The sequence below is a fragment of the Cherax quadricarinatus genome, chromosome 12 (genome assembly GCF_038502225.1).
Source record: "Cherax quadricarinatus isolate ZL_2023a chromosome 12, ASM3850222v1, whole genome shotgun sequence".
NCBI classification, from domain to species: domain Eukaryota; kingdom Metazoa; phylum Arthropoda; class Malacostraca; order Decapoda; family Parastacidae; genus Cherax; species Cherax quadricarinatus.
The window spans coordinates 53,977,280-54,001,194 of NC_091303.1; the positions used below are offsets into that span (position 1 = coordinate 53,977,280).

At 46.1% G+C, this 23,915-nt stretch overlaps 1 protein-coding gene across 2 annotated transcripts in view; it reads right to left on the minus strand.

Annotated features, from left to right (window-relative positions):
- LOC128686689 (serine/arginine repetitive matrix protein 2-like) overlaps positions 1–23,915 on the minus strand; it is a 639,380-nt gene that overhangs the window by 15,503 nt on the left and 599,962 nt on the right. For both annotated transcript variants that reach the window (XM_053773722.2, XM_053773720.2), the window contains exons 5-7: positions 15,181–15,720; positions 6,765–9,864; positions 3,929–4,158 (exon numbers count right to left, since the gene is read on the minus strand). In XM_053773722.2, coding sequence (XP_053629697.2) covers positions 3,929–4,158; positions 6,765–9,864; positions 15,181–15,300 — 3,450 coding nt within the window. In that variant the 5' untranslated portion in view covers positions 15,301–15,720. The remainder of the gene's footprint in view (positions 1–3,928; positions 4,159–6,764; positions 9,865–15,180; positions 15,721–23,915) is intronic.

Genomic DNA, 23,915 nt, shown 5'->3' on the forward strand with positions numbered 1-23,915 from the left:
CATACACAGTGCTGGTGTCATGCACAGTGCTGGAGTCATACACAGTGGTGGAGTCATACACAGTGTTGGAGTCATACACAGTGCTGGTGTCATACACTGTGCTGGAGTCATACACAGTGCTGGAGTCATACACAGTGCTGGTGTCATACACAGTGCTGGTGTCATACACAGTGCTGGAGTCATGCACAGTGCTGGAGTCATACACAGTGCTGGTGTCATACACAGTGCTGGTGTCATACACAGTACTAGTGTCATACACAGTGCTGGAGTCATACACAGTGCTGGAGTCATACACAGTGCTGGAGTCATACACAGTGCTGGTGTCATACACAGTGCTGGAGTCATACACAGTGTTGGTGTCATACACAGTGCTGGCATCATACACAGTGCTGGAGTCATACACAGTGCTGGAGTCATACATAGTGTTGGTGTCATACACAGTGCTGGAGTCATACACAGTGCTGGAGTCATACACAGTGTTGGTGTCATACACAGTGCTGGAGTCATACACAGTGCTGGAGTCATACACAGTGCTGGTGTCATACACAGTGCTGGAGTCATACACAGTGCTGGAGTCATACACAGTGCTGGTGTCATACACAGTACTGGAGTCATACACAGTGCTGGTGTCATACACAGTGATGGTGTCATACACAGTGCTGGCGTCATACACAGTGCTGGTGTCATACACAGTGCTGGTGTCATACACAGTACTGGAGTCATACACAGTGCTGGTGTCATACACAGTGATGGTGTCATACACAGTGCTGGCGTCATACACAGTGCTGGTGTCATACAGAGTACTGGAGTCATACACAGTGCTGGAGTCATACACAGTGCTGGTGCCATACACAGTGCTGGTGTCATACACAGTGCTGGTGTCATACACAGTACCGGAGTCATACACAGTACTAGTGTCATACACAGTCCTGGTGTCATACACAGTGCTGGAGTCATACACAGTGCTTGTGTCATACACAGCGCTGGTGTCATACACAGTGTTGGTGTCATACACAGTGTTGGTGTCATACACAGTGCTAGTGTCATACACAGTGCTGGTGTCATACACAGTGCTGGTGTCATACACAGTGTTGGTGTCATGCACAGTGCTGGTGTCATACACGGTGCTGGTGTCATACACAGTGTTGGTGTCATATACAGTGCTGGTGTTATACACAGTGGTGTTGTCATGCACTGTGCTGGTGTCATACACAGTGCTGGTGTCATACACAGTGCTGGTGTCATACACAGTGTTGGTGTCATACACAGTGTTAGTGTAATACACAGTGCTGGTGTCATACACAGTGCTGGTGTCATACACAGTGTTGGTGTCATACACAGTGCTGGTGCAATACACAGTGCTGGTGTCATACACAGTGCTGGTGTCATACACATTGTTGGTGTCATACACAGTGCTGGTGTCATACACAGTGTTGGTGTCATACACAGTGTTGGTGTCATATACAGTGCTGGTGTTATACACAGTGTTGTTGTCATGCACTGTGCTGGTGTCATACACAGTGCTGGTGTCATACACAGTGCTGGTGTCATACACAGTGTTGGTGTCATACACAGTGTTAGTGTAATACACAGTGCTGGTGTCATACACAGTGCTGGTGTCATACACAGTGTTGGTGTCATACACAGTGCTGGTGCAATACACAGTGCTGGTGTCATACACAGTGCTGGTGTCATACACATTGTTGGTGTCATACACAGTGCTGGTGTCATACACAGTGTTGGTGTCATACACAGTGTTGGTGTCATACACAGTGCTGGTGTCATACACAGTGCTGGTGTCATGCACAGTGTTGGTGTCATACACAGTGTTGGTGTCATACACAGTGCTGGTGTCATACACAGTGCTGGTGTCATGCACAGTGTTGGTGTCATACACAGTGCTGGTGTCATACACAGTGTTGGTGTCATGCACAGTGTTGGTGTCATACACAGTGTTGGTGTCATACACTGCTGGTGTCATACACAGTGCTGGTGTCATGCACAGTGTTGGTGTCATACACAGTGCTGGTGCTGGTGTCATACACAGTGTTGGTGTCATACACAGTGCTGGTGTCATACACAGTGCTGGTGTCATACACAGTGCTGGTGTCATGCACAGTGCCAGCGTCATACACAGTGCTGGTGTCATACACAGTGCTGGTGTCATACACAGTGCTGGTGTCATACACAGTGTTGGTGTCATACACAGTGCTGGCATCATACACAGTGCTGGTGTCATACACAGTGCTGGTGTCATGCACAGTGCCAGCGTCATACACAGTGCCAGTGAGAGGAAGCGCAGATGTTTCGCACATGAGTGCCAGAGGGCTCTCAGTGCACTATTCGTTCATCAGCTGCTCAACAAGAGTAACTGATCTCACACAACAGATCATTAGTGTTCTTGCAATGTTATGTTGTTATGTAATATTATTTATAAATGGCTATGTTGTAGTTTACCCTACATGAACACTTGTGTGCACAGCATGAATATCTGTGTGTACAGCATGAACAGGTGTGTACAGTATGAACACTCGTGTATACAGCATGCTGCTACACTGTCACTCGTGTGTACAGCATGCTGCTACACTGTCACTCGTGAATACAGCATGCTGCTACACTGTCACTCGTGTGTACAGATTGCTGCTACACTGTCACTCGTGTATACAGCATGGTGCTACACTGTCACTCGTGTATACAGCATGGTGCTACACTGTCACTCGTGTATACAGCATGCTGCTACACTGTCACTCGTGAATACAGCATGCTGCTACACTGTCACTCGTGTGTACAGATTGCTGCTACACTGTCACTCGTGTATACAGCATGGTGCTACACTGTCACTCGTGTATACAGCATGCTGCTACACTGTCACTCGTGTATACAGCATGCTGCTACACTGTCACTCGTGAATACAGCATGCTGCTACACTGTCACTCGTGTGTACAGATTGCTGCTACACTGTCACTCGTGTATACAGCATGGTGCTACACTGTCACTCGTGTATACAGCATGGTGCTACACTGTCACTCGTGTGTACAGCATGTTGCTACACTGTCACTCGTGAATACAGCATGCTGCTACACTGTCACTCGTGTGTACAGCATGCTGCTACACTGTCACTCGTGAATACAGCATGCTGCTACACTGTCACTCGTGTGTACAGATTGCTGCTACACTCACTCGTGTATACAGCATGGTGCTACACTGTCACTCGTGTGTACAGCATGCTGCTACACTGTCACTCGTGTGTACAGCATGCTGCTACACTGTCACTCGTGAATACAGCATGCTGCTACACTGTCACTCGTGTGTACAGATTGCTGCTACACTCACTCGTGTATACAGCATGGTGCTACACTGTCACTCGTGTGTACAGCATGCTGCTACACTGTCACTCGTGTGTACAGCATGCTGCTACACTGTCACTCGTGAATACAGCATGCTGCTACACTGTCACTCGTGTGTACAGATTGCTGCTACACTCACTCGTGTATACAGCATGGTGCTACACTGTCACTCGTGTGTACAGCATGCTGCTACACTGTCACTCGTGTGTACAGCATGCTGCTACACTGTCACTCGTGAATACAGCATGCTGCTACACTGTCACTCGTGTGTACAGATTGCTGCTACACTCACTCGTGTATACAGCATGGTGCTACACTGTCACTCGTGTGTACAGCATGCTGCTACACTGTCACTCGTGTGTACAGCATGCTGCTACACTGTAACTTTGATTCTTGAAGTTTGAAATGGTCCATAATAATTATTCCTTAATGGAAATGAAAAAAAAAAGAATATTTTTAACACACGCAAGAAACTGTGATATAAATGTGATTTGAACAAGCTGATATGTGAAGTTTGTACAAAACATTGATGAACTGGTCGTAGGGACGTTGAACAGTGAGCACACTAGATCAATTCTAACCTTTTTCATGGCTTCTGTTTCCTTCAGCCTCTGTGTCTCCTTCTCAGCGACCTCCCTAGCCAACTTCTCCTCCAGCTTCCTCTTCTCCAGGACTCTGACAGTGCTTTGGTAGGAAAACTTCTTGCCTCTGGCCTTTCTGGCGGCAGCCAGAGCGGCGTGGGTGCTGTGTGTGGAAGGTGGCAAGGATGTTGGTCCGTGGTAGGTCTCTGGGAGTGGTGGATCCTCGTCACCTGAATCAGTTTTACAGACCATTATACACTGGTATCATGGTAATCTGTAACACAAACAATATTAGACAGTGCTACAGCCAAGCTAAACACTAGAACAGCATGTCTCCTTCAGGTACAATGCAGAAAGATTCCCAAATAAGTTTCTTTTATGCACAGTATAATGTAATTTTATCCAAGTTCAGATCATTTTAAAACCCAGCTCTATATAAGGTATACTACCACCACCACTCCTGATTGGACCCGAAAAAGTCGATTAACACCTGGGTACCAATTAACTTTCTCGGTGAACAGGGGCAGCAAACGTAAAATAAAAATGTGTTTCTCCTACCGCCTGGGAATCGAACTTGGTCCCTTCGATTGCGAGCCAAATGCTCCAATGGTTAGGCTCAGGTTAGAATATGTAGGAGAGAGGGGAGATTGTTTCCCAGTAAAAGTAGACCTCAGGGTGTTGGCAAGAGGTGCAGAATTAAAAGATAAAGAATCCAACACAAAATGGGAGTTGTCGCTGATGTTTTTGCTGATGACACTGTGCTTTTGGGAGATTCTGAAGAGAAGTTGCAGAGGTTTGATGGACGAGTTTGGGAGGGTCAGTAAAAGTGGAAAAATTAAAAGTGAACATAGGAAAGAATAAGGTGATAAGGATAAAAAAATTAGGTAATGAAAGATTGTATATCAGATTAGACGGACGGAAGAGGGAGAAAGTGAATGTATTCAGATATTTAGGAGTGGATTTGCCAGCAGACAGGTCTATGAAAGACGAGGTGAATCATAGAAATGACGATGGGAAAAATGGTGAATGGTGCACTAAGGAGTCTGTGGAGTCTGTTATCCATAGAAGCAAAGAAGGGAATGTATGAGAGTATAGTTTTACCAACGATCTTATATGGGTGTAAAGTATGGGTGATAAATGTTGCAACAAGGAGAAGGTTGGAAGCAGTGGAGATGTGGCTCAGGGTAATGTGCATTGTGAATGTAATGCAGAGAAATGGAAATTAAGAAGTGGTGCGGGGTTATTACAAGTATTTTCCAGAGGGTAAGGAGAAGTTATTGAGGTGTTCGGGAATTTAGAGAGGGTGGAAAAAATAGAATGACTTGGAGAGCATATAAATCTATAATAGAAGGAAGGCTGGGTAGGGATCGTTCTAGGAAAGGTTGGAGGGAGGGTTAAGATTTTGTGTGCGAGGGGCTTGGACTTCTAGCGAGCATGCGTGAGTACATTAGAGTGGAGACAAGTAGTTTCTAGGACTTGATGTGCTGTTGGAGTGTGAGCAAGGTAACATTTATGAACTGATTCAGGAAAACCGGCAGGCCCGACTTGAGTCCTGTAGGTGGGAAGTACAGTGTCTGCACTCTGAAGAAGGGGTGGAGATGGGAAGTACAGTGCCTGCACTCTGAAGGAGGGGTGGAAGTGGGAAGTATATATATATATATATATATATATATATATATATATATATATATATATATATATATATATATATATATATATATACATATATATATATAGATATATATACATATATATATATATACATATATATATATATACACATATATACATATATATATATATATGTATATATATACATATATATATATATACACATATATACATATATATATATATATGTATATATATACATATATATATATATATATACATATATATATATATATATATATATACATATATATATATATTATTTTATTATCACACTGGCCGATTCCCACCAAGGCAGGGTGGCCCGAAAAAGAAAAACTTTCACCAACATTCACTCCATCACTGTCTTGCCAGAAGGGTGCTTTACACTACAGTTTTTAAACTGCAACATTAACACCCCTCCTTCAGAGTGCAGGCACTGTACTTCCCATCTCCAGGACTCAAGTCCGGCCTGCCGGTTTCCCTGAACTCCTTCATAAATGTTACTTTGCTCACACTCCAACAGCACGTCAAGTATTAAAAACCATTTGTCTCCATTCACTCCTATCAAACACGCTCACGCATGCCTGCTGGAAGTCCAAGCCCCTCGCACACAAAACCTCCTTTACCCCCTCCCTCCAACCTTTCCTATATATATGTATATATATATATATATATATATATATACAGTGGACCCCCGGTTAACGAACTTTTTTCATTCCAGTAGTATGTTCAGGTGCCAGTACTGACCGAATTTTTTCCCATAAGGAATATTGTGAAGTAGATTAGTCCATTTCAGACCCCCAAACATACACATACAAACGCACTTACATAAATACACTTACATAATTGGTCGCATTTGGAGGTGATCGTTAAGCGGGGGTCCACTGTATATATATATGTATATATATGTATATATATATATGTATATATATATATATATATGTATATATATGTATATATATATATGTATATATATGTATATATATATATATGTATATATATATCATCACCATTTTAACAATCTTTTCCCTATGCTTATATATCTAATTTCATTCTAGTTTTTTTTGCTGTTATATTTTCCGTCATTTTTATTTACTTTATCCAACATATAATATTCATAAGCTCGTGCCCCAATTTCCTTTGTATATAGGAACCACACTCATGCTTCATGCCAAGGACCAACCTGACGGAGGTTTGCGTTCATGATCAGGCGTTGTTGGTCTGACGGAACGCATGAGGCTGTGATGCTGTGAGGTGTTGTGGCGAAGATCAGCTTCGTCTTCACTTCCCATCTCCCCGCGACTCATCCGTCGGGAGTTATACTCAGGGAGGTACATAATGTGACCCGGGTTGCCGTATTGTAGGTAAGACGGAGTTCGAGACCGTGTTTCCTCGTTAGAGTTCTCGCCCCCTCCATTAACCAGACGAGACTCTGATCTGCTCCTGGGATTCCTGGTACTGGATAAGTTGCTGACTGTGTCATGTTCCTCGCATGTGTTAAGCGAGTTTGGAATGGAACGAGACATGGACCAGTTGTCTCGCCAGTTGGGGTCGTCTCCATGTTGCTGAATCTGGGGCTCATCTGGAGTTCTGCTTTCAAGGTAATCCTCCACTACAGGATTCTTGAGACCCAGGCCTGTGATGGCACCTGTTACAGTGCGTTTCAGCTTACGTAAGCTGTTGAATTTTTGAGGAATTATATCAACACCATTTCGCTTCTTACGCTTTTGCCAGAGATCTTTCTTATCAGGAGACACGAGCTCCGACACAGTTTCTATTTCAATTGGTGATTCAGCTTCCGTTTCTACCTCAGGTGTCCGGTCTAGTGTTTTCGGAAACATGTTTGAACGTGATGTAAGTTTTGGCGGTGTGGAAAGTCCTTCTGGGAGATCAGTGTGCTCTCCGTGGCTGTCGAGACTATTGTCATCTAGGTCTTGAGCGGGTGTCCAGGTACGCCTCACCTCAGGCAGACCTGAAGCTACAGGAGAGGATGCTGCTAGTGGACCAGATGAGCTTTTTGTTTTATCTGTAGATATCAGAGGCTCAAACTCATGTGTGGGCCCAGGGCTGCCAGCATCACCAGAGATGCCAGAATCAGCAGATTTTTCACCAGAGCCTCGAGGGGGAGCTGTAGGTCGAGTGAACCGTTGTATTCTTGCCTCATGCACTGAATCTGGCTCTTCATTACTTCGTTTCTCGTCAGGCTTTTCTTGGTGTCTACTGGCACGCTCAAGACTCAGGGACCGCCAGGCAGCATTTGGGCTAAATCTTGGTATTTCAAGCTGGCGACGTGGGAGTATCGGTCTCAAGTTCATAAACAGTTCACCTTCTCCTCTAACGTCGTGCTCATTATCCAAGTAAAGACTCCCGGAATTCTGTCTGGAATGGTAACCTCCATCTTCACGGCGTGATGATCCACTTGCTGATCTCTCGCCATCTGCCCGTCGCATCTTGTGACGTTCTATGGCTACTGCAAATTCTTCTACATCCCTAGACAGCTTACGCTGATCAATTTGACTTGAAGAATTACGACTATCAGCCTCATCAACGGCTTTGCGTTGAGAATCGCTTCCTCTCTGAGCTTCCTTGCGAGCACTGCGGCTGCGGCTCCTCTGAATACGTTCTAGCGTGCGGCGTGTATATTCTACAGCCTGGCCAGTAATGTGGACTTCTTCCCGATTTTTATTCTTGACTGCTTCTTCTTGGTTCTTGATTTTATGAAGGCCTGAATTAGCCTCACCTCGGGAGCCACGTAACACCTCTGGCTCCATTCCGAAAAAAAAAGTTTTGGGTTGTTCATTGTGTTCAATAATATCATTGCTTTTGGAAGGTAGCAGAGTGGGTTTAGACGAGCGTTTTTCACTTTCTCTGCCTTTTCTTGTTAGTGTGGATGGATTAGGTTCTTGTTCGGGAGAAGTTTTCTTTAAATTGTTCACAGTTTGCAAGAGTTCGGCTTGAAGACTTGCTGATATTTTCTTCCGTTGGTTGATTTGTCCAACTTTGTCCCAGTCATCACCAGTTTCCTTTGCACTTCCTTTCTTTTTCTGACTGATCATTTCTGCTTCATTCTCATTCCACTCGTCGGCAACATTGCGTGTCTCACTTTCTTCAGGAATTAATTCATGATGAGACCCGCTAGACGACGAGCGACGGTGGGTTGAGCTGTCTCGATAGGAGTCGAGGCGGGAGGCACGTCTGGAAGACGAAGGAGTGGAGTTATCGCGTCCCTCCCCTCCACCATTCTTGCGTTCCACGACTTTTCGCTCCAGGGTGCTCACCCTGCGGAAACTTTTCTGTGGATCTCTCTCCAATGTGCTGCTCCTTTTGGAATCTCTACTGGACCTTCTAGATTCTCGTTCGATGGTGCTGCTTCGCCTTGAATCACTCTCTTGGGAAACTACTCGTCTGGAATCTCTTTCGATGGTTGTCCACAAGCGAGGTTCGTGAGATTGGTGAAGTTGAGTTAGGCTCGTTGTTGCAACTGGCACTGTGGAAGATACGGGGGAGCGACGAAGCTCATGCTGAAGGGAGTCTAAACTCCGAGCTCTCTCGCGAAGCTCCTCTCGTGGAGAGGAGCGTGCTGGAGAGGCTGCACGCCTGTCCTCGCTAGCTGCTCGGACTCTTTCCTGTTCTTCTCCTGAACTGCGATGGTCATCCACAATAGCAGATCGCCGAGACTCGTTCTTTTTCCGGAAGAGACCCATTTTACGAGCTTTGGGTTTCAGCGGCTCAGGACTGCTTGCAATGTGATCAGCGAAATGAACTGCACAAGGGGCTGGCCACTGACCCTGGCTCGACTGAACAGCCACATTTCCCAATGAATGTGACCTTTCTGCACCACGGGGAAGAGAATGGGAGTCGCCTATCCCTCCGATAGGGACCGGAGGAGCTTTATATTTTTTCTTTGACTTTATTCTGCCCTTAGTCGGCGACTGACTAATTATAGTATGGGAAAGCGGCGAAGGAACGCTGGTGGGAGGGGACGACCCTCTCAAGTCTGGCTCACTGGCATAATTCTTAGAGGGTGGACGACCAAACCGGAGGTCGTGTATGGCAGCTGTGCGCTCGTCGTGCGGATGTGGGTAATGTAGAGTGGTCATGGAGGCAGAGTGCTGCTGCTGTTGCTGTTGCTGCTGCTGCAGAACCAGGGGCGGCGGGAAGGCAGGGTGGGGCGGAGGATGGAACTCCGCCATCCGTCGGGCGGAGATGGTACCTTTCGTCTGTAGAATGTGACCGTTCTCCGTAGGGCGCAGACGCTGCCCGGGAATTCTCTGGGGCAATACCTGTGAACAAAAGCATTGTTTACCGAAGAAACTAGTGCCCATCTCTCGGGGAATAACTACTGTGCTATATTAAGTACGACACCTTACAATGATATCATCATCATCATCATCATCACCAATTATCATTTTTGTCATCGTATCATCATTATTCTGTGTTTCAAGTTTTTAGAGTCTTAAGATAATTAAAAACATAAAAAATCTCAATTAAAACTTAAATAAAAAAATTATTGAGAAATTTTCCGGATATTGTTTCATTAATAATGAGGGTTGTGCCTGCTCACACCTGTGCCCGCCCACACCTATGCCTGCTCACACCTGTGCCCGCCCACACCTGTGCCTGCTCACACCTGTGCCCGCCCACACCTGTGCCTGCTCACACCTGTGCCTGCTCACACCTGTGCCCGCCCACACCTGTGCCTGCTCACACCTGTGCCTGCTCACACCTGTGCCCGCCCACACCTGTGCCTGCTCACACCTGTGCCTGCTCACACCTGTGCCTGCTCACACCTGTGCCTGCTCACACCTGTGCCCGCACACACCTGTGCCTGCTCACACCTGTGCCTGCTCACACCTGTGCCTGCTCACACCTGTGCCTGCTCACACCTGTGCCCGCCCACACCTGTGCCTGCTCACACCTGTGCCTGCTCACACCTGTGCCTGCTCACACCTGTGCCTGCTCACACCTGTGCCTGCTCACACCTGTACCTGCCCACACCTGTGCCTGCTCACACCTGTGCCTGCTCACAACTGTGCCTGCTCACACCTGTGCCTGCTCACACCTGTGCCTGCTAACACCTGTGCCTGCCCACACCTGTGCCTGCTCACACCTGTGCCTGCCCACACCTGTGCCTGCTCACACCTGTGCCTGCCCACACCTGTGCCTGCCCACACCTGTGCCTGCCCACACCTGTGCCCGCCCACACCTGTGCCTGCAAAACCTGTGCCTGCCAACACCTGTGCCTGCCCACACCTGTGCCTGCCCGCACCTGTGCCTGCCCACACCTGTGCCTGCCCACACCTGTGCCCGCCCACACCTGTGCCCGCCCACACCTGTGCACGCCCACACCTGTGCCTGCCCACACCTGAGCCCGCATACACCTGTGCCCGCCCACACCTGTGCCTGCTCACACCTGTGCCTGCCCACACCTGTGCTTTCTCACACCTGTGCCTGCCCACACCTGTGCCTGCCCACACCTGTGCCTGCTCACACCTGTGCCTGCCCACACCTGTGCCTGCCCACACCTGTGCCTGCTCACAGCTGTGCCTGCCCACACCTGTGCCCGCCCACACCTGTGCCTGCTCACACCTGTGCCCGCCCACACCTGTTCCCGCCTACACCTGTGCCCGCCCACACCTGTGCCTGCTCACACCTGTGCCTGCCCACACCTGTGCCTGCTCACACCTGTGCCTGCCCACACCTGTGCCTGCCCACACCTGTGCCTGCCCACACCTGTGCCTGCCCACACTTGCGCCTGCCCACACCTGTGCCTGCTAACACCTGCGCCTGCCCACACCTGTGCCTACCCACACCTGTGCCTGCCCACACCTGTGTCCGCCCACACCTGTGCCCGCCCACACCTGTGCCTGCCCAGACTTGTGCCTGCCCACACCTGTGCCCGCCCACACCTGTGCCTGCCCACATCTGTGCCCGCCCACACCTGTGTCTACCCACACCTGTGCTCGCCCACACCTGTGCCTGCCCACACCTGTACCCGCCCACACCTGTGCCCGCCCACACCTGTGCCTGCCCACATCTGTGCCCGCCCACACCTGTGTCTACCCACACCTGTGCTCGCCCACACCTGTGCCTGCCCACACCTGCGCCTGCCCACACCTGTACCCGCCCACACCTGTGCCCGCCCACACCTGTGCCTGCCCACACCTGTGCCCGCCCACACCTGTGCCCGCCTACACCTGTGTCCGCCCACACATGTGTCCGCCCACACATGTGTCCGCCCACACCTGTGTCCGCCCACACCTGTGCCCGCCCACACCTGTGCCCACCCACACCTGTGCCCGCCCACACCTGTACCCGCCAACACCTGTGTCCGTCCACACATGTGCCCGCCCACACCTGTGCCCGCCCACACCTGTGCCCGCCCACACCAGTGCCCACCCACACCTGTGCCAGCCCACACCTGTGCTCGCCCACACCTGTGCCCGCCCACACCCGTGCCCACCCACACCTGTGCCAGCCCACACCTGTGCTCGCCCACATCAGTGCCCACCCACACCTGTGCCCGCCCACACCTGTGGCAGCCCACACCAGTGCCAACCCACACCTGTGCCCGCCCACACCTGTGCCCGCCCACACCTGTGCCCGCCCACACCTGTGCCCGCCCACACCTGTGCCCGCCCACACCTGTGCCTGCTCACACCTGTGCCTGTCCACACCTGTGCCTTCTCACACCTGTGCCTGCCTACACCTGTGCCTGCTCACACCTGTGCCTACCCACACCTGTGCCTGCTCACACCTGTGCCTGCCCACACCTGTGCCTGCCCACACCTGTGCCTGCCCACACCTGTGCCTGCACACACCTGCGCCTGCCCACACCTGTGCCTGCTAACACCTGTGCCTGCCCACACCTGTGCCTACCCACACCTGTGCCTGCCCACATCTGTGTCCGCCCACACCTGTGCCCGCCCACACCTGTGCCTGCACACAACTGTGCCTGCCCACACCTGTGCCCGCCCACACCTGTGCCTGCCCAGACTTGTGCCTGCCCACACATGTGCCCGCCCACACCTGTGCCTGCCCACACCTGTGCCCGCCCACACCTGTGTCTGCCCACACCTGTGCTCGCCCACACCTGTGCCTGCCCACACCTGCGCCTGCCCACATCTGTGCCCGCCCACACCTGTGCCCGCCCACACCTGTGCCCGCCCACACCTGTGCCCGCCCACACATGTGTCCGCCCACACCTGTGTCCGCCCACACCTGTGCCCGCCCACACCTTTGCCCACCCACACCTGTGCCCGCCCACACCTGTGCCCGCCAACACCTGTGTCCGTCCACACATGTGCCCGCCCACACCTGTGCCCGCCCACACCTGTGCCCGCCCACACCAGTGCCCACCCACACCTGTGCCAGCCCACACCTGTGCTCGCCCACACCAGTGCCCACCTACACCTGTGCCCGCCCACACCTGTGTCCGCCCACACCAGTGCCCACCCACACCTGTGCCCGCCCACACCAGTGCCCACCCACACCTGTGCCCTCCCACACCTGTGCCCGCCCACACCTGTGCCCTTCCACACCTGTGCCCGCCCACACCAGTGACCGCCCACACCTGTGTCTGCCCACACCTGTGTCCTCCCACACCTGTGCCCGCCCAAACCTGTACCCACCCACACCTGTGCCCGCTCACACCTGTGCCCGCCCACACCTGTGTTCGCCCACATCTGTACCCACCCACACCTGTGCCCGCCCACACCTGTGCCCGCCCACAACTGTGCCCGCCCACATCTGTGTCCGCCCACACTGTGTCCTCCCACACCTGTACCCACCCACACCTGCGTCCACCCACACCTGTGTCTGCCCACACCTGTGTCCTCCCACACCTGTGCTCTCAAAATTATATATTATTATTTTACAGTGTTGCATTATACTGCTCTTGATCCAAGGATCTGAACTTATCTCCACATCGCTTGGATCGAATGCCTCCCATTCCACGGACGTTATATGACCCCCTACGGGTTTAGCGCTTTCCTCTGATTAAAATGTAAGCATTATGAACAGCATCAAACTTCAGTGTCCGGGTACAGGCTGTCTGGGCACAAATTTTGTTAGATTCTGTGCAATAACTGGGAAATGAATCTTCAGGTCAGCTTGAAACTTTGTGTTGATGTGTTTTCCTCAAAGGTAGACAATTTCTTGATGTGTAAGTTATCATGTGACAGTTTTATTGATCAAATTGGTTTCTGTCAGATAAATGGAGAATGTTTTTTTTCTGATCTGAAATTAAGTCACAGTTTTTGACTTGGTTATCCTGGGTTACATCAGATTAATATTTTTTATGTAACTATAACATCTAAGTACCCTCAGACTTATTTACTAACTTATTACTTACTTATAGTACTTATTTACTTTATTAAAAGCTGGCCAGTCTTACTTAAAGAGAAGTTAGGATTGATTTTGGCCTGTTTAGGCCTAATTTGCTATTTTTTTTTTTTTTAAGAAATTGGAAAATTTTAAGTATTTTTCATGCGATTATTTCTGGGTATGGCAAGTGACCCTCTTCATCCTCCTATGATCATCACTTGATAAAGTAACATCTGAGTGGCTTCAAGCTTAATGTGCTTGTGTACTTTAGGATATTGCTCTCTTTGACCCCTCTGAAAGATTTGAATTAGATTTGGTGAGTGTATATATCCTATTTTTATTACAGAAATTTAAATATTTGTGTTCGTATGATGACTGTAAATACCTCTTTCGACTCCTTTCAAATCTTTAACGATAACATTTAATTACATTACCAACATATACCGCACTCTGCACTATTCCAGTCGCATCCACTGAGACACAGGGGACTGGGGTTAAGGAATACTGGGATACCATCCTCGGATCGCGTAGCGATTGTTCATTTATTTATATATTGAGGCTACGGCGCAGCTGGGTTTTCTCCAACTAACCAGTTTATTGGTTTTCTAAGCGGCATCAGAGGAGCTTCTGAGCCATGTTTCAGTAGAATCATTTATGTTCTGATCATGTATAACTTTTCTAGGTTTCAAATTTATCTATAGGTATAGCAGCAGAACTCTGCTTGTGTACAGCAGCAGAACTCTGCTTGTGTACAGCAGCAGAACTCTGCTCGTGTCGTCACGTCTCCGGTTGTTGTAGTACCACTACCTCCACATCTCCAGTAGTTATAGCACCACTGCCTCCTCACTTGCAGTGGTTTTTAGCACTGCTAGTTTGAATTTTAGGATTTACTTGCCATGGGATCGAACCTCACCTGTGACATTTTTTTTTTTTTTTTGCACTCGTGTTATTGCGATTTCCTGAGTCAAGATATATGTTATATCTCGTTTAGAGTGTTGGTTTTACAGTGTAAGGGACAATGAAGGCTCGATCCTTCGTCTGCTAATAACCAAACATGCTTGCTACCACTCAGTATATACACTTATCACAAAGAAAAAAACACAACTTCCGTAAGGTATATCTTCAGTATATACATTATAAGCTTCTTAATTAGTTGTAATGCAAGTAACTCTCTCCTTCTGTCCTAGAAGATGTAGCCTTTATTAAAACTCTATATATTTTGAAAATGGTAAAGTTCTTAAAAGAATAAGAAATATTTTTAAGTTGCTGCTCACCTTAGTGTCAGAAGTGGCGCCATATTTCTTAAGTCGTTTGTTTTCCCTGGGAAAACTTTGTGTCCAGGTGAGTGAGGGCTGCGAGACGCCCACCTTGCTGCTGCTGCTGTGGTTCCCCATGGTCTGCTCTGGTCACGGCTACTCTGGCTGCTCACCTACCAAAATACTGTGAGTTCTGCTCTTGATTGGCTGGTAAATCATCAAGAGGTGATAACCTCAAGGCTGCTAACTGGTGAGGATACAACGGGCATAATCGCCCAATCACGAGGCGATGACTTCAGGGTTCCTTTTTTGACTTTACGAGAATCAGTATCAGTTGATCAAGAAATTATTAAGATAATGGTAATGCTCAGGTGCCAAATTATTTTGACTGGCCAGGAACTGCCTTGTAAAAGAAAACCTCAGTGGAGACAGACAGCAAAAGGCCTAAGCAGAAGACATTGTTGTTATCTCATCCTCTTGATGACCGTGTCAGCGGGAGATGGAAATAATGTCCAGTGGTCATTGTTGATGGTCACATAGTGCCTTCTTGCTCCCAACCTGCAAACAACGAATACATCAGTTTCAAACTTTAAAAAATAACATAAAACAAATCACTTTCATTTTAAAAGTAACATTTAACATCATATCAAAAACATTACGATCAAAATTACATCAACCGGAATATAAGCACGACATGGCAATAAATCTGGCGGCAGAAAATTCAAAACTCAGCAAAAGCGGAGTAATAACATATTAAGCCACAAGTTACTAAGTCAAGTTTACAGTCAGTCATCTGAGGTGAGGTTCACCACGACGCTTCCTGACCTCCAACACCACAACAAACTACTACTACTATTACTACAACTACTGTTACTACTACTACTGCTAATGTTACTGCTACTGCTACTGCTGCTGCTGCTACTACTACTACTACTACTACTACTACTACTACTGCTACTACTTATACTGCTATCGTTACTGCTGCTGCTTCTACTACATCTACTACTACTACTACTGCTAATGTTACTGCTACTGCTGCTGCTGCTGCTACCACTACTACTACTACTACTACTACTGCTACTACTACTACTGCTAATGTTACTGCTACTGCTGCTGCTGCTGCTGCTACTACTACTACTACTACTACTACTACTACTACTACTGCTAATGTTACTGCTACTGCTGCTGCTGCTACTACTACTACTACTACTACTACTACTGCTACTACTACTACTTATACTGCTATTGTTACTGCTACTGCTACTACTACATCTACTGCTACTGTTACTACTACTACTGCTACCACTACTGCTACTACTACTTCTACTACTACTGCAACTACTACTACTACTAGTAATAATAAAACTACTTCTACTCTTACTAATACTGCTGCTGTTAATACTACTACTACTACTACGGCTACTTCTACTACTATTACCACTACTTTTACTGATACTGTTACTACTACTACTATTACTGCTACTACTACTGCTACTGTTACTACTACTACTACTACTACTACTACTGCTGCAGATACTACAACTACAGCTGCTGCTGCTGCTACTACTACTGCTGCTGCTACTGCTACTACTGTTACTAAAACTACCGTTACCACTACTACTACTACCACCAAAAGAATCTCACCAGAGTTAAACCAAAATAAACTACTTAATATAATGTTAAAGTTTGACAGATCCGAACTACCAGGTGTGAGTGTTAGTAGCCTGTTAGTACGTTTTGAGTAGTAGCAGCCTGCTAGTATGCGTTGAGTGGTAGTCTGTTAGTGTAGTGGTAGCAGCCTGCTAGTATGTGTTCAGTGGTAGTCTACTGGTAGGCTGTAGTGGTACCCAGGTTGTAGGTACTAGTGATACCGTTGTTGTAGGTACTAGTGATACCCTGGTTGTAGGTACTAGTGGTACCCTGGTTGTAGGTACTAGTGGTACCCTGATTGTAGGTACTAGTGGTACCCTGGTTGTGACATTTATTCAGTACAGTTTACTAGGCTAGACAGCATCTACACAGTCTCGGGAGAGGTCACTTACTTAGACGAGATTCTGAGTGTGGGAACGAGATTGAGAGCGTGGGAACCAGACCGTGAGCGTGGGAACGCGATTGTGAGCGTGGGAACGCGATTGTGAGCATGGGAACATTCTGAATAAGGGAAGATAGCGAACATAGGAAGATTGTGAGCGTGGGAACGCGATTGTGGGTGTGTGAACAATACTGAAGACATGGAGAGTGGGAGAGGGGAAGCAAAACTGTGGGAGTGGGAACAATATTGTGGCAGTGGGAGAAAGACTGTGGGAGTGGGAATAATATTGTGGGAGTGGTAACAATATTGTAAGACTGGGAAAAAGAATGTGGTAATGGGAACAATATTATGGCAGTGGGGACAAGACTGTGGGAATGGGAACAAGATTGTATGAGTTTGAACAAGATTGTGAGATTGGGAATAAGATTGTGGAAATTTGAACAAGATTGTAGGAGTAGAAACAAGACTGTGGGCGTGGGAACAAGGTTGTGGGCGTAGGAAGAAGGTTGTGGGCGTAGGAACAAGGTTGTGGGAATAGGAATAAGATTGTAGGTGTGGGAACAAGGTTGTGGGAGTAGGATTAGGGTTGTAGGCGTGGGAACAAGGCTGTGAACATTGGAACAAGATTGTGGGAGTGGGAACAAGGTTGCAGGTGCGGGAACAAGGTTATGGGCGTGAGAACAAGGTTATGGGCGTGAGAACAAGGTTATGGGCGTGGGATCTGGACTGAGAGGTGTGGGAAGTTCGTGTGGATTTGTAAATAAAGTGATTGTGTGCGCTGGAATAATTCTGAGGGAGTGGGAACGTTATTGTGGGCGTGTATCCAAGGCTGTGGGCATGGGAATAATACTGGAGGCGTGGAAACATTGTTGGGACGCGGGAACAAGGTTCTGGGAGTGGGATTTACACCGAGGATTTGGGATCCTGGAGATGGCTCATAAATTTAACAACGACAAACAGTAACAACAAAAATATTATTAATATTATTATTATTATTATTATTATTATTATTATTATTATTATTATTATTATTATTATTATTATTATTATTATAATGGCTGATAAACATATATAAGAAACATTTCAAATATTATTGGTGTTCTAACATAAATGTTAAATAAACATTAGAAATTTTCAGGAATGTTACTTATTAATGTGTAAATATACGATGCAATAGAAAATACAATGACATTAACAAACCATTTAGGTTAACACGGCCTGGTCTCACAGGAGGCCTGGTCTCAGACCGGGCCGCGGGGGCGTTGACCCCCGGAACTCTCTCCAGGTAAACTCTCGAGGTAAATTAGAGAGATGTTAATTTCAAGTTGTGCATAAATCAGGCGGTTATTAACATAAACCAAAACATTATCTGTTTTAACAGAAAACTGAACTCATCAAACGAGGGTAAACTATAATTATTTCAGAGTAAATCAGTTAGCTGCAGAAACATTAACACTGAGTCCAGGTTTAAATTGTTTGTGCAAGAAAGGTATAAAATACCGACAATATGAAAGTTAAGACACATGTGCAACATATTGCACATGTTGAAGATTGAGACACTTATGCAGCATATGGGAATCTTTATTCAGGAAACGTTTCGCCACACAGTGGCTTCATCAGTCCAATACAAAGAGGAAGGCGTAAGGAGAGGAGGAGAATGAGGTAATCAGTCCCTCAACCTGGAGTCGATGTGTTCAGTCCATCAATCTTGTAGAATGTACAGCATAGGGCCGTAGACGTGGCTTATATACTGTAGTGAGGTGACGTGAAGCAGATGGAGGCGGGGTCATAGTGGTACCATCCACTAGTCGAAGTAGGTCTTCGTCCAAAGGTTGAACAAGTGTTGAAGAATTCTTTGTAACAAGATCCCATGATGCTGCAGTGTCTGACAGTTGTGATGAATGGTTTGAAAAACCGACAAGTTGAAGATTGAGACACTTAGCATCATGGGATCTTGTTACAAAGAATTCTTCAACACTTGTTCAACCTTTGGACGAAGACCTACTTCGACTAGTGGATGGTACCACTATGACCCCGCCTCCATCTGCTTCACGTCACCTCACTACAGTATATAAGCCACGTCTACGGCCCTATGCTGTACATTCTACAAGATTGATGGACTGAACACATCGACTCCAGGTTGAGGGACTGATTACCTCATTCTCCTCCTCTCCTTACGCCTTCCTCTTTGTATTGGACTGATGAAGCCACTGTGTGGCGAAACGTTTCCTGAATAAAGATTCCCATATGCTGCATAAGTGTCTCAATCTTCAACTTGTCGGTTTTTCAAACCATTCATCACACACATATTGCACATGTGTCTTAACTTTAAATTGTTTGATAAATAAGCTTTCCTTAATTCTTAAATGCATAGTGTTATACACAAATAACCCGCACATAAAAGAGAGAAGCTTACGACGACGTTTCGGTCCGACTTGGACCATTGACAAAGTCACACTAACAGAGGTGGAGCAGGACGGCTATATATAGGCAGGAAGAGGTGGTGGTAGTAGTAGTAGTAGTAGTAGTAGTAGTAGTAGTAGTACAAGAATTGTATATAGTGTTATGAGCACTGGAGCCTCAGTGGCATTCTTTGGTGCCTTCCATTGTTCTGTTTCATGTAAACTATATTTTTTCTATGACATAGAGAAATTAACATTATTATAATTAACTGTAAAGTTATCTATCCATAGTGTAACCCCTCAGGGAAGGTTCCTTGATGTTGGTGAGGGGCTCTTGATTTAGGGAATTAGATCTGTGCTCCAGTTCCCCGAATTAAGCCTGAATGCCTTCCACATCCCCCCCCCAGGCGCTGTATAATCCTCCGGGTTTAGCGCTTCCCCCTTGATTATAATAATAATAGTAATATCCATAGTGTAAGATAATGAGTCAGGATTAATTCTCACAGGTGAGTGAGGTGGTGAGTGAGGTGGTGAGTGAGGTGGTGAGTGAGGTGGTGAGTGAGGTGGTGAGTGAGGTGGTGAGTGAGGTGTTGAGTGAGGTGGTGAGTGAGGTGGTGAGTGAGGTGGTAAGTGAGGTGGTGAGTGAGGTGTTGAGTGAGGTGGTGAGTGAGGTGGTGAGTGAGGTGGTGAGTGAGGTGGTGAGTGAGGTGGTGAGTGAGGTGGTGAGTGAGGTGGTGAGTGAGGTGGTAAGTGAGGTGGTAAGTGAGGTGGTAAGTGAGGTGGTAAGTGAGGTGGTAAGTGAGGTGGTAAGTGAGGTGGTGAGTGAGGTGGTGAGTGAGGTGGTGAGTGAGGTGGTGAGTGAGGTGGTTTTTCACCAGAGGAGTGAGATTCTATATTATAACTCTTTACGTTTACAAATTCTAATCTTAAAATTTGAGACTTACATATCTGTTACTACAGTCGGAATAAGTGAGCCGGTGCACTACGTTTTAGCACAGAGTGGCTGCAAAATTATCCTTAAAATTAAAATGGCTACCAATAATAAGCGAGATTCCAAAACTGAATTTGAATTTTATTGTTTAAGCATTGGTTCCTAAGAGTCCACTCGGCAATCAATGCTTCAGACATCAGGTGGCCAGAACCACATGTCACCCCTGATGTGAGCACATACGTCGCCATGGAAGCTACAAGACTAATTTCATTCACCTCCCTTTTGGAATACCAGTTTTCACGAGAAGTACACATGTTAATGCATCTACGAGTAAACAGTTTCAAGGAATTAACAATATTGTGACTGGCCGGGAATCGAACTCCCGATCCTTTGGCACGCCTTGTGAGAAGCCTAGGGGTTCGATTCCCGGCCAATCGCAGTATTGTGAGTTAAAACCATATATATTGGTGGATGAGTTTGGTAAGGTATGTAAAAGATGGAAATTAAAAGTGAATATAGGAAAGAGCAAGGTGATGAGGATAAAAAAATTAGATGATAGGCTGGATATCAGATTGGAGGGAGAGAGTATGGAGGAGGTGAATGTATTCAGATATTTGGGAGTGGACGTGTCAGCGGATGTGTTTATGAAAGATGAGGTGAATCATAGAATTGATGAGGGGAAAAAGGTGAGCGGTGCTCTTAGGAGTCTGTGGAGACAAAGTACTTTATCCATGAAAGGAAGGAGGGGAATGTATGAGAGTATAGTTACACCAACGCTCTTGTACGGGTATGAGGCATGGGTTGTGAATGTTGCGACAAGGAGAAGGCTGGAGGCAGTGGAGATGTTATGTCTGAGGGCAATGTGTGGTGTGAATATAAGGCAGAGAATCCGTAATTAGGAGGCAGTGAGGTATTACCAAAACTATTATCCTAAGGGCTGGGGAGAGGTTATTACGGTAGTTCGGTCATGTAGAGGGTGTATAAATCTGTGGAGGGAAAGCGGGGTAGGGGTCGACCTAGGAAAGGTTGTAGGTAGGGGGTAAAGGAGGTTTTGTATACAAGGGGCTTGAACTTCCAGCAATCTTGTGTAATCGTGTTAGATAAGAGCAAATGGAGAAAAATGATTTCTAAGACTTAACGTGCTGTTGGAGTGTAAGCAACGTAACATTTATGTTGTAGTTTTATAACTGTACTGTAAGCGTGCCTCTGGTAAGATAGTAATGCAATAAACGATGAAAGTTTTTATTTTTCGGGCCACCCTACCTCGGTGGGAGAAGGCCGATGTGTTAAAAAAAAAATAATATATATATATATATATATATATATATATATATATATATATATATATATATATATATATATATATATATATATATATATATATATATATATATATATATATATATATATATATATATATATATATATATATATATATATATATATATATATATATATATATATATATATATATATATATATATATATATATATATATATACACACACACAAGAAATCCGGTTACCTAGGAACAACACAAGAAGTCTCAGGTGCTCAGCAACAACACAAGAAGTCTCAGGTGCTCAGCAACAACACAAGAAGTCTCAGGTGCTCAGCAACAACACAAGAAGTCTCAGGTGCTCAGCAACAACACAAGAAGTCTCAGGTGCTCAGCAACAACACAAGAAGTCTCAGGTGCTCAGCAACAACACAAGAAGTCTCAGGTGCTCAGCAACAACACAAGAAGTCTCAGGTGCTCAGCAACAACACAAGAAGTCTCAGGTTCTCAGCAACAACACAAGAAGTCTCAGGTTCTCAGCAACAACACAAGAAGCTGCCACAGTTGCCCAGCCACAATATAATAAGAATGTGGTGGTCGTGGTGGCGTCGATGTCGGAGACAATAGCCAAATTTTTTTTTTTTAACTTTTATTTCAAAAGATCATGGTGAAAATTATTTATATTTTGCCGTCGGAATGTCTGAATTATTTCAACTTTTCTTTCGTTTTGTACACATAACAATTTTGGAAGTTTCACATATTTTAAGGCTAGTAATATTATTAAACGTTTTATTTACCCAGTACCAAGTGCCAAAATTGAAAGCTCTTTCAGTGAAAGTTGAACAGACTGAAGTGGGCAAGATGTTCAAAGCAACATGGTGAACATGACATATACGTTGTTTATGGATGGCTGTAAGCAAGTGTAACAGTTTTCCATTATCTACACCCACTTTGGGAGTTCAACACACCCTCCTACACATATAATATACACTAATGTTATTTGCAAATACACATTGTGTTCTCTGGCCTTCTGGTGGTGAACTTAATTCATTAGCGTCACCTTAGGAAACACCTTACACCCTCGCACCAAGCACAAATCGCACCTCCAGTGATACTCTCAATACAGCATTGCTGCCTGCACCTTCCAGAGTAAGCATGGCTTCCTGCTGTTGCCTGAAGCTTCTTAAGTGTGCAAAGCGCTACACTGCTACCTGGCAGACCAGCAGAAAGCATGACTAAACGTCAGGAGTATTGCTGTTACTCGTTACTACGTGAGGTCACACCAAAAGAACCCAAGAGCCGTGCCTTCGTCGGGCCCAGCTAGCTCTCTGGCACACTAGCACCGTGTGACTTTACACAGCTCCGATAAACTGCTTCGTGCTGTCATTTTCATCTAAAGTTCAGGGTTGCCCGAGACTAGTCAAGTTATCAACACTCACTCGGGAAGATATTAGCAGTGTACACTTGATAATGCTCTAAAACACAGAAATATTTCCCTAGTGGAAGTTTGTTCTGCAATATAACTTTTCTACGGTATTGTTGGCAGCACATCATTTGCATGCAAGATATTTAGCGTGTCTTGTGACGTCTGATGTGCTCAAACCTTGCAACTGTCTGTTGATTAATAGAGAGGCAAAATAAATATCGTTTATTCCTACGATAACGTTCCATCAAGGACGATCATACGGTGCATTAATAATGTCTCAACAAGAGTGATCATACGGTGCATTAATAATGTCTCAACAAGAGTGATCATACGGTGCATTAATAATGTCTCAACAAGAGTGATCATACGGTGCATTAATAATGTCTCAACAAGAGTGATCATACGGTGCATTAATAATGTCTCAACAAGAGTGATCATACGGTGCATTAATAATGTCTCAACAAGAGTGATCATACGGTGCATTAATAATGTCTCAACAAGAGTGATCATACGGTGCATTAATAATGTCTCAACAAGAGTGATCATACGGTGCATTAATAATGTCTCAACAAGAGTGATCATACGGTGCATTAATAATGTCTCAACAAGAGTGATCATACGGTGCATTAATAATGTCTCAACAAGAGTGATCATACGGTGCATTAATAATGTCTCAACAAGAG